We start from the raw sequence: 12547 nt of genomic DNA, 5'->3' as shown, positions 1-12547 counted from the left end.
CCTGTCCTTGTATTTTTAACTTTTCTCACAGATGTGGTTCACACAATCAAACTACATCATGGCGTAGAGTGACCACATAACCGGATCTACAAGATCAGGGGACTCATCTGGTTACTGTAAACATTGCAATGACTTACCTATTTAGACATGCTAGGAGTAAACTTTTTTTGCAGGAGGTAGGGTCTACTTTGATGCCCTGCAAAGAAGTGTTTAAACCAAATTATAAAGAGGGCAACATGTGAAAATGCAACAGGCCCTCAATCATCCAGAAGCCATTTTCCAAAAGATGTGTTACAACATCTATTATTCTATTATGCTTGGAAAGTTGGGTTCTCAGGATTGTTTCCTGGGCACAGAAGCAGTGTATGTTAGTATTAGGGCACTGTATTGTTGGGTCTATTATCTGGGTAATATGCTGGTATTATTCCTTGTATTGTATGTTGGTATTATCTGGAAGCTACAAGCATTGATTTGTCCAAAAACTTACAAAGGGGCCATGTACAGGCTCTAGTACTAAATAAAGTGGCTTCTGTCTTGTGAATTTCAGTACACTTCCATTGCTAAATTGGAGATAAAATTTCACAATCGTGCCATTTATTAAGAATCTGAGGGTAAAAAAGGCTTCTGGCACATCACTGATTTGAAAGGATCTCCTCATTCAGATCTTGATCAGTGTAATTTTTTGACAAGTCATAATAACATAACAAATGTGATAAACTTAAAATCGGGGATGTGGAGTTGGAGTCCATTTTGGTGGAGTCAAAGTAGGTGTACACTGACTCATAAAATGTCTAATAAATTGGGTACAATTATTCAGTGCAGGATGCGCTGAATATTTTTTCATAATAATTTAGGAAAGTTATGAAATGTCCTATAAATGTCCTGTTCCTGATCTAAGGATCTTGGCTTTTAGTTGAGATGAATCTGTGCTGCACTTTATGTACATGCTCAGAAGTGACCAGTGCTGTGGAGTCGTAGTTGAGATGAATCTGTGCTGCACTTTATGTACATGCTCAGTAGTGACCAGTGCTGTGGAGTCGTAGTCGAGATGAATCTGTGCTGCATTTTATGTATGTGGTCAGTAGTGACCAGTGGTGTGGAGTCGTAGTTGAGATGAATCTGTGCTGCACTTTATATACATGCTCAGTAGTGAGCAGTGCTGTGGAGTCGTAGTTGAGATGAAGCTGTGCTGCACTTTATGTACATGCTCAGTAGTGACCAGTGCTGTGCAGTCGTATCTGAGATGAATCTGTGCTGAACTTTATGCTCAGTAGTGAAGCATGTATGAGGAAGTCGGAGTCAGGGAAATTGAGGAGTCGGAGGTTTGGCTTACTGACTCCACAGCCCTGCAAAAATGTCCATATCAGCTTTGCACAAATTTTAAAATAAAAATTCCAAAAGTAAAACATTTATAATAATGACGACCTGATTTGGTCATGAAGTAAACAGTGAACGCTATAAAATAAAAATCATCCATCTATCCCCTTCAAACTATAGCTTCTTAAATAAACTATTTCTTTATCACTTCTCTTTATCACTTCTTCCTTTAGGTAAAAAATAAATGGAGTTACGACGCCCTACGGGACACTGTCTGTCTTACTGACTGTTTGGATGAGAGCATTTCCAAGAAAAAATGATCCTCTCCTAAGGAAAAGATTATAGTGGAAAAAAACATAGCTGGATCTTAAATCTCTTTCTACCTTACAAACGGCACAGAATTACAGTATTTACTGCATAGATATTAAACTAAATCTGGTTCTAATAAATTGCAAGCATCAAAAAATATCACACAATATGAATGATGGCACATAACATGTAGGATGGACATGCTTAAATACCAAATAATCTTTTGTTTTGATCCCACAATTCTCTCTCATATAAAAAGTACTGTAGAAAATCCTTAGGCAGTTATGGAAAAAAATGTTCCAAAGTAAGCGTGCTTCCATAAAAATAAAAGAAATTAATTTTTATCAATTAACAAAAGTGAATGAACTAAAAAGTGAAGAAATCTAAATCAAATCAATATTTGGTACGACAGTCCTTAGCCTTCAAAACAATATCAATTCTTCTAGGTACACTTGTACAAAGTCAGAGATTTTGTAGGATTATAGGTGCATGAGTAACTAATTATTGGTAATAATGATCATCATTTTCATATTTAGGCTGAAAGATTAACTGAAATAGAAACAGCTGCACTGAAGGCTTAAAACTGGGTGAGGAACAGTCAATCTCTGCTATAAAGGTGATATACCGTGGCAGGTCTCAGCACAGCAACAAGACACAAGGCAGTTATACTGCATCAGCAAGGTCTCTCCCAGGCAAAGATTTCAAAGAAGGCTGGAGTTTCAAGATCTGTTGTTCAAATTCTTTTGAAGAAGCACTAAAAACGGTCAATATTCGAGGCTGTTTGCAGAGCACTGTATTTGGTGTTCTTGTCTCCTACCAGAAGCTTACATCCAACAGTATGATATATAGGAAACATACTGAGTGTTATCTGTCTCCAAGAAACCCAAATTACATAGAAAACCGCATCCTTGATGTTGCACAGATGTTTTGGCAATGCTATTGCCTAGTTTTCACTGTATGTCATCCAAAAATCAAGGGAAATATATACTTTAGCTTATGCTCCTTGCACACTACATTCAGGAGCTTTGATCCCTCACTTCCACTTACAGTATATTTTTTCATCTAACAATGTATTCCGACCAGTGTCAGGGAGAAGGGAAATATTCTCTAAAATTTCATTTGAAAATGTTTTCGCTCTCTGATGCACGAATATCTGATCCTTCTCTTGATACCATAGATGTACCGTATATACTCGAATATAAGCCGAGATTTTCAGCCCGTTTTTTTGGGCTGAAAGTCCCCCTCTCGGCTTATATTCGAGTCATATACACCGGGGGGTCAGAGGGGGAGGGGGGCGGGGGTGTCAGGTCATACTTACCCGTCCTGACGCTGTCTCTTGAGCCCCCAGCTTCTCCCCGTGCTCTCTCTTCCTGCCTTCAGTGGTCACGTGGTGCCGCTCATTAAAACTCATGAATATGCGCATATTAATGAGCGGCACCACGTGACCGCTGAAGGCAGGAAGAGAGAGCGCGGAGAAGCTGGGGGCTCAAGACACAGCGTCAGGACCGGTAAGTATAGCGATACTCACCTGTCCTGCGTCCATCGCTGCTTGCTGCTGTCTGTCATCGGTCAGTGACTTCAGACAGCAGAGGGCGCGGTGACGTGGTTAGTGCGCGCCGCGCCCCCTGCAGAGTGAACGTCACTGACCGATGACGTGGCAGATAGCGGGGAGCAGCCATGGACGCAGGACAGGTGAGAATCTGACACCCAGCGACGGAGAGGTGAGTATGTCATTTTTTTATTTTTACATGCAGCAGCAGCGGCAGCACATGGGGGAATAATCTTAAGGAGCTTCTAATGGGGGCAGCACATGGGGGAACAATATGGAGCTTCTATTGGGGGCAGCATATGGGGGAACAATATGGAGCTTCTATTGGGGGAACAATATGGAGCTTCTAATGGGGGAACAATATGGAGCTTCTAATGGGGGCAGCATATGGGGGAAAAATATGGAGCTTCTAATGGGGGCAGTATATGGGGGAATAATCTATGGAGCTTCTTATGGGGGCAGCATATGGGGAATAATCTATGGAGCTTCTTATGGGGGCAGCATATGGGGAATAATCTATGGAGCATTTACCACCCTAGGCTTATACTCCAGTCAATAAGTTTTCCCAGTTTTTTGTGGTAAAATTAGGGGGGTTGGCTTATACTCGGGTCGGCTTATACTCGAGTATATACGGTAATTGTAAGCAGATGATCAGAACTTCATGTGTAGGACGCCTTACTCCCACAATTCATACACTGTAGAATACTTTTTAAGAACAAATGGCCAACTAGGTTATTCGTGCAGCTCCATCCCTTTGTTTTCCACTTGTCTCCCTGATGATTGCCTTTCCATCTTTATCCTGCCTTCATACCTGCAATCCTACAGAATATTAATGACAACACTTCATCATACAGATGTCTTTACTATCACTGTTCGCTAATTTTGTTAAGGACTCAATTTCTCATTATACAAATTAAATCTATTATGGTGATGTACTACCAAATTCTCGATAGATAGCAAGTTACATCACAACCACTGGGTGACCACAGCTACAGATGAAGCATTTCTAAAAATTATAGAGTTATTTTGATGCAGCAAGACATCCTGATGTACTAGTGCATAACTCAACACCTAACTATACAAGGTTAAAGAGAACCCGTCATCAGGATCAGGCAGGTTAAACTAAATGTATGGGCATAAAGGTGCTGTCCAACTGATTTAATAGGTACCTTTGCTGTAAAAATTAGCAGCCCGCTTGTTCTTTAATTATCTTTATAAGTTTGTGCGCAATAAGCTGTTCGCGCATTGGGGCGGGACTGTGAGTAGGGTCTTTGGCTCTGCTCCGGCCCCTCACCTGTCTCTGGTGTCTGTTTCTTGTTATTATTTTAAATGTTGCCGGCGCCGTGGGAGGCACTTGCGCACATTGACCTCACATTGGGCATCAGGAAAATAGCATCAGTGTTGTCGAAGCACAGATGACAAGCCGAGATCTCAATCTGCTCATGCGTCGCCACTGGCAACATTTTAATGAAGACCGCCAGGAGAGCAATGTATGCATGCGCCAACACCATTTTTCTGAATCCCACCGTGAGGTGATTGTGCGCAAGTGCCGCCTGCAGTTAGGCGCAAAATTTTAAATAGCAACAAGATACTGACAACCCCAATTCAGCTGAGGGACCAAAGCAGAGCCGAAGCTCGTACTGACAGTCCTGCCTGGATGTACGAACTGCTTATTGCACACAAACTTCTAAAGATAATTAAAGTGAACCTGTCATCAGGATTTTGCTCAGTAAACTACACACAGTGTCAGGTTGGCGCTGTTATACTGATTAAAAGGATACCTGCGATTATGAAATCTGTCTTGTACTGGTGCCATTTTGATGAAGATAATTTTTATTTTTCCCCTGACAATATGCATGAATGCATATATACATATTAGGCATGTATCATGCTATAGCGCATGGGCTGCCGCTGGCTCCATTTTAATGAATGCTAATTTTAATTTTTGTAATCCCACAATATGATATGCAGTATGTAAAATAGGGTGCAGGTCAGTGAAGGATCAGTGACTTGTCAAAAGCCCATACAGATGAATAAGTAAGCAAAGCACCACATAAAGACCCCAACAGGCCGCCCAGAAGAACGAGCATATCATTAACTCAAAATTACAAATACAGATTAAACAACAACCACAAGACAGATTTCATCAACCCAGGTATCATTTTAATCAGTATAACAGCACCAACCTGACACTGTGTGTAGTTTACTGAGCAAAATCCTGCTGACAGGTTCACTTTAAGGAACAAACTGGCTGCAAATTTCTACAGTGAAACTACCTTTTAAACCAGCAGGACAGTAACTTCATGCACATACATTTAGTTTAACATGCCTGATCCTGATGACAAGTTCACTTTAAAGGCTTTTCATGTGTGAAGTGTAAAGTTTGTACATTATGCCATCTTTCTTGTGTGCTAGTTTAAAAACGGCTACCTCTGTAAAATACGTTAAGCATAAACATCTCTCAACAGAGTATCATGAAGTCATGTTTTTTTATTAAAGGAAACCTGTCAGCACTTTTGGCCGCTATAAGATGCGGCCACTGCCTTTCAGGGCTTATCTACAGCATTCTAAAATGCTGTAGATAAGCCCCTGTACCTACCTGAAAGATAAGAGAAACATGTTCTATTATACTCACCTGGTGGGGGGGGCAGTCCGATGCGGTGCGGTCCGATGGGTGTCGCACATCCAGGATCGGCGCAACCCATCTTCTTGAGATGCCGGGAAAGGTCAGAGAGGCCCAGCGCCTACGCACTGCAGTACTTTGCCCTCAACGGGGCAGAGAAGTACGCCTGCGCAGAAGTGCGATGCCAGGAGCGATGAAGCAAGCAGGAGGGCGGCATCACAAGAAGATGGGAGGCGCCAGACCCGGACCTGCGACACCCATCAGACTGGACCGCTCCCCCCCCCCGGTGAGTATTATAAAACTTATTTTTCTTATCTTGCAAGCTGGACAGGAGGCTTATCTACAGCATTATAGAATGCTGTTGATAAGCCCTGAAAGGCAGCGGCCACATCTTATAACCGCCAAAAGAGGTGACAGGCACCCTTTAAAGCTGGTCAACTTTTAACATACATAAGTAGTTTGATGACTCTCCAATACTGAAATTGTTTCTTCTTGCTACTATTTTGCAGTTATACTTTATATTGATACTAGCTGAAGAGCCCGGCGCTGCTCGGGCATAGTAACTAACTACGGTTAGTTATAACAAATTATAATGATTATATATATGTCCTATCTGCACGACTTTCCTGCGTTATTGCTGTTTTGAACTGCTTGGACCATTGCATTTTAATGGATTTATGAATAAAAAGCATCCTGGATTGCTCACGTTATTGCTGGACTTTGCTTTGTCGTTGTTCACATTTGTATGGATGGACTCCTACATCCAGATCCGGGCACAACGGAGTTAACCAGGTCAGCTGAGGTTCCAGGTGGTTCACAGGAGTGAGCTGGCCTACATTGTTGGATATATATATATATATATATATATATATATATATAAAGCTGAGTGTATAGCCCCGCCCACTCCGCATAGCCACATTCACTATAATATCCCACATCATCCCGTCAGCCAGAGCTACCAGACTACTACCCCTAATATCCCACATCATCCCATCAGCCAGAGCCACCGGACTACTAATATCCCACGTCATTCCGTTAAAGCCACCGGACTACTACCCCTAATATCCCACATCATCCCGTCAGCCAGAGCCACCGGACAACTACCACTAATATCCCACATCATCCCGTCACATCCGCCGGACTACTACCCCTAATATCCCACATCATCCCGTCAGAGCGAGCCACCGGACAACTACCCCTAATATCACACATCATCCCATCAGCCAGAGCCACTGGACTACTACCCCTAATATCCCGCATCATCCTGTCAGCCAGAGCCAACTGGACTACTCCCCCTAATATCCCACATCATCCCGTCAGCCAGAGCCACTGGACTACTACCCCTACTATCCCACATCATCCTGTCAGCCTGGGGTCAGAACCAGAGCACTGAGTGGAAAGGTCCTAACTTCCATACCGGTGATCCCTTTAAGAGAGGCCTGGCTTCAGAACCAGAGCGCTGAGTGGATTTGCCCTGACTTTCATACCAATGATCTCATTAATAGAACCCTGGGGTGAGAATCAGAGTGCTGAGGGATTTACCCTAACTTCCATACCAGAGATCCATTTAAGAAAGCCTGGGATCAGAACCAGAGCGCTGAGTGGATTTGCCCTGACTTGCATACCAATGATCCCTTTAATAGAACCCTGGGGTCCGAACCACAGCACTGAGTAGAACGGTCCTAAGTTCCATAACAGAGATCCCTTTAAGAAAGCCTGGGGTCAGTACCAGAGCATTTGAAGGCAATTGCCCTGACTTCCATACCGGGGATCCCTTTAAGAGGGACCTTGGGTCAGAACCAGAGCGCTGAGTGGATTTGCCCTAACTTCCATACTAGGGATCCCTTTAGGAAAGCCTGGGATCAGAACCAGAACGCTGGATGGATTTGCCCTGACTTGCATATCAATGATCCCTTTAATATAACCCTGGGGTCAGAATCAGAGCGCTGATTTGCCCTAACTTCCGTACAGGAGATCCCTTTAAGAGAGAATGGGGTCAGTACCAGAGCATTTGAAGGCAATTGCCCTGACTTCCATACCGAGGATCCCTTTAAGAGAGGCATGGGGTCAGAACCAAAGCACTGGATGGATTTGCCCTGCCTTCCATACCGGAGATCCCTTTAAGAAAGGCCTGGGGTCAGTACCAAAACGCTAAGTGGATTTGCCCTAGCTTGCATACCATTGATCTACAGGAGGGGGGGATTCATTTCTGTCATGTGCTCTCTGCTCCTTTCTGGGGAGCAGACAATGGCTGGGAGCTTATGTTCCTGGGGATGCTAGATTTCTCCCACCATGTCAGTGTCTGCTGAGGTGTTGTCAAGTGGGAAAACTTGCTCATAGCAACCAATCACAGCTCAGCTACTTTTAACCAGCTCTGGTGAAATGAGAGATGCTTAGTGATTGGTTGCAAGGAAAACTGTTGCTCATAGCAACCATTCACAGCTTAGCTTCTTTTGAACAGCTCTGGTGAAATGAAAGATGCTTCATGATTGGTTGGTGATACACACATACATACATACATACATTCAGTTTTATATATAGAGATGAACTAGAAAGCTATCACAGAACAGAGGAAAATAATCAACTCGTGTAATACAAGTTTCAGACTGAACTCTGAAAAGAGTAGACTATGATGAAACAATCTTATAGAAAAATCCCCAGGACAGACAGCTTTCTGGGAAGGTATTGTGCTCATCTCACAAATGCAAGGTATAGAATAGATAGAGACAATAGGTGACAGGTTGAGGGCACAAGATAAACGCCTCTGCATCAGTTATAAGTGCCCAAGGTTAAAAACTGGATTACAAGCTTGATCGCACCCATATACAGTCACAAGTCAGTGGTTGGCTACTCAGCAATCACAGCAAAACAGAAGAATCAACAGCATCAATGAAAAAGCCAAACAGCATTCATCAATACATAATATGGCAGATGAATCACCGTCACCCTAGTCTGTGATTTTACCGCATAATCTCGCCAATGACAATTTCATCTGTAAATGACCTATGCAATAAATATGAACAAAAAAAAATTTCTCTTAAAAAATCAGAGACACCCCATTGGTCCTATCTCCAGAGGCAACAAGACGGCTTTATAGGATCTGCGGATTTGTGCAATAGTCACCCAAGCATTTAGTCAAGCGGTTAATGGCTTCGAAACAGGCTTAAACAATTTTTAAATTAAAAACCCTTAAAGCTTATGAAAATGTATAGAAACCTTGGCCAATTGTAAATCCAGTCTGATCACAACTCTGGACCAGGAGGAATTTTTTTTAAACTTTTTTGAAGATTGGGTCATGCATTTTGATTTTTCCTTTCTTTGGATTAATTTGGGGGTACAAATATGAAATTTTGACTCATACCTCTTCCATTGATTATTATTATTATAGTGCCATTTATTCTATGGCACTTAACATGTGAGGAGGGGTATAATATGTTCGCTTTTATTTTTGTCTGTCACTCTACCAATGCTATATGTCCTGCGAATGATCTAAGATTAACATCTTCCATTAGATGAACCTCCAACTTTCGGTTGTCAAAATATCTTCTCTGGAATGCTGCACAATCAGGTTAATTTCCAATGTCCACAATTTTAAAGGGAACCGGTCAGTGGGATCAACCCTCCTAAGCTGTCTATATGGGCACATAGGTCACAGGAGGCTTAATAAAATGATACCTTGATTTATGTGATCAGATGTATTATGTTAGAGAAATCCAGAGACCCGCAGCCAGTCTGTGCACTGCGGACATTGGTCTCCCAGAGAATCTGCCTCCAGAGCCTATTTTTAAATGAAAGGGTACATTATCAATGTGAAACACGTAGATTAGGAGAGCAGACTGTCAGTCATTACATCTCACACTGGTTATGCCCTTTTAAAATGCGCCCTGGAGGAAGATTCTTAGAGAGATCTAAGTCCACAAAGCACGGACTGGCTGAGGGTCTCCGGACGAAAGCATGACAACTTCAAGTATTTTTAAGAAGATTTCACACTCGGGTTGGAACATCTATGACCATTTTAGTCTGAGATCAGACCGATTTGCACTGACATCTGAATGAGCCCTAAGGAGTCCAATACTTAACCATTTAGTACGGTAATTGCAGATTAACTGGAAATACTGGTACATATTAGGATAATTCAACCTGTCCACTACCTATCTTCTCTATTCTATGACGGTTCTTCAACCTATAGTCTACAGCGTTCATCAACCCTGCACCGACTTTTTCAATATCTCCCCATTGGCATCGCTGTCATGTACATTGTTGGGTAAAACGTTAATGCTAATTAATATATACATATATATATATATATATATATATATATATATATATATGAAAACTAAACAAGAACGAAAAATAACATGATATTGAGTACCTAAGTGGAACCTCATTGTAGTTGGACATTATGACACACGGTTTCATTTAAAACCCCATAATTATAATGATGATGATGATGAGGAAGATTTTCCTACAAAAAAAAAAGTCCCAGGGCACCGGGAGTTATTACGCACATTACATGTGCAAGCCGCATCGAGAGAGATAAACAACTGTCAGTGCCAAGCATGCGAAGAGTATTTACTAGGCATGCAGTGTCTCCTAATACTTCCTGCGGCATGACGTGAGACAGCACTTATACATAAAATGTTCATATTTATACCACCAGCCAAAGAAGGAAACAAGACTACTAAAGAATGTACACTCTCCTTCAGGCGGAAAACTTTATGGAGAATACACTAAGGAATACAAACTAAAAATAGAGCTGATAATGGTAATTGGAGGAAAGACCCAAGACTTAGTAACCCGTTCATGACTTCAAAGGTCCCATGACGGAAAGTTAGGAATTAATTATGGTGGGCAGCTTTTTGTGTGCTGGAGACATAGACTCTTTAGTCTACATAGAGTAGAATACAGATAAAATACACAAGATATGGAGTACCAGAATGCTCAAAGTAAAGGGAATGAGAAAAAAGTAAACTACGCCCAACAAGTGAAGGTTTACTTACTAACAACGAGGCGCTGGACATCAATCATACTTTGTCACTGACGCTCTTCCTACCTGAAGACGGGGATTTGCAGATGCTTGCGTCGGACATGGATAAACTTATTCTCGGTGCCTTGGATATTCTCCTTTCCTTGCAGACAAGACTCTAACTGCGCAGATAATTTGTAGTCTTCGGTCTGTAGAAAACTGCTGGGCAACATTTCTCAAGGGATTCTGCTAGCTAGCCATGTTGCACATCAGGAAAATAAGGGGTATAAGAGGCTACAGAAGTTAGACAGCTGTTTGGCTGGGGTGGGAGGAGAATAGGCGGGGGGAAATATACACTCTGGAAATAACTTCTGAGAAAGTTTTTCTTTGTTTCAGAGGCTAGAAGAAGGAAATTATTCACAATAAATTGTTTTAGAAACATTGTCGCACAGTACATTCCAACATCCGGAAGAACCGGAGGCTTACGCTGAGGAGAGGCTGGCACCACATGTGAACACTAAAGCCAGGCACAGATGAATTAATAAAACTGCTAGTGTGGTCCTGTCAAAGTGATCTTATTTTATGACGTAGATAGATGTGAGAAGATCACATTGCCACTGACATAATTGGTACTGTGCTTAAATGGAATCGGTCAGCGTGAATCATCCCCCAATACTATTTATATATGGTCATGTTGCTCTCTGAAAGATGATGCCATCATTAGCTGTATTTATGCCATCAGTGGCTTCATGACTGCAAAACTGCTGCTTTAATCCTCATGCAAATGATGTTCAAGTGCTCTGGGAGTGTTAAAGCCCTTGCCAAACCTCTACCTCCCTGGCTCTATTCCACACCCAGTACAACCTTCCCCTGCTAAAAGACAGCTCTGTTGTGAGTTCATTTTCCCCTCCATCACTGAGGCCTGGTGAACTCCCTATTCTAGTGAAGGAAGGTAGTGAGCCTGATTATCAGGCACCTGGGACTAATGAAGACGATTGGCTGAGTGGAGTCACTGACTGGATTTAAGGCAGCCTACGCCCTTTCTGCCCTGCGGGGGATTTCTCTGTGGACTCTTGGACACCAGTCTGATTCCTGCTCTCCTAAAGCTAAGTTTTCTGTTTTGCCTTTCTGCATCTAAGATTTGTTTTTGTTTTTCTTGCTTTTTGGATTCTGCCACTCCCTGCTAGGTAGTTTTTGGGCCCCGTCTTTGCTCAGCCTGTCTTTCTGTCTGTGTAAGTGTTTTCATCTTGCTTCACCGTCATTATATGTGGGGGGCTGCCTATTGCTTTGGGGTCTGCTCTGGGGCAGTTAGATTTCCCCTTTCCTTCTTTAGGCCTATGTATCTCTCCGGCTGTGATCGAGGGGTCTAGGTCATCGTAGGAACCCCCCACGGCTACTGCTAGTTGTGTTGATAGGTTCAGGGGTCTGCAATCTGATAGTTGCCAACTTCTCTGGTTTTCAGGACTTAGCTAGCATTTCTGTTTTTGCCTCCTACGGTGACTCAATCATAACAGAATCACCCGCCAAACCGCAGATCCTGGGGTACTCAATAGCAGGAAAGAATTGTGTTTAAAAAAAAAAGAAAAAAAAAGGTGTGTGTATATTCTTTCCTCTATATCTCTGAGGCCGTAGGGGGAATTTTTTTTTCCTCTCAATGGAGATAAAGCAAGTGTCTGATCGTGTGCAGCAGCTCGCTGCTGAAGTGCGAGGAATTTCCGCCTATCTTGCTCGTTCACATGCTGTTGAACCAAAGATCCCCACACCTGATGTATTTTTTGGGGAT

General features: G+C 42.4%; 1 protein-coding gene across 4 annotated transcripts in view; it reads right to left on the bottom strand.

Annotated features, from left to right (window-relative positions):
- The window catches only part of PDE1B (phosphodiesterase 1B), a 491911-nt gene that overhangs the window by 198603 nt on the left and 280761 nt on the right, over positions 1-12547 (bottom strand). Inside the window, exon 1 of one of the 4 annotated variants that reach the window (XM_073561417.1) lies at positions 10852-11489. The exons of the other annotated variants lie outside the window; for them this stretch is intronic. Coding sequence (XP_073417518.1) covers positions 10852-10997 — 146 coding nt within the window. The 5' untranslated portion in view covers positions 10998-11489. Of the gene's footprint in view, positions 1-10851; positions 11490-12547 lie in introns of those variants that run through there. 4 annotated transcript variants of the gene reach the window in all.

The sequence above is a fragment of the Dendrobates tinctorius genome, unplaced genomic scaffold (assembly GCF_039654945.1).
Source record: "Dendrobates tinctorius isolate UK_male_01 unplaced genomic scaffold, ASM3965494v1 ptg000319l, whole genome shotgun sequence".
NCBI lineage: Eukaryota > Metazoa > Chordata > Amphibia > Anura > Dendrobatidae > Dendrobates > Dendrobates tinctorius.
This window is presented reverse-complemented; position numbering and strand designations above follow the sequence as displayed.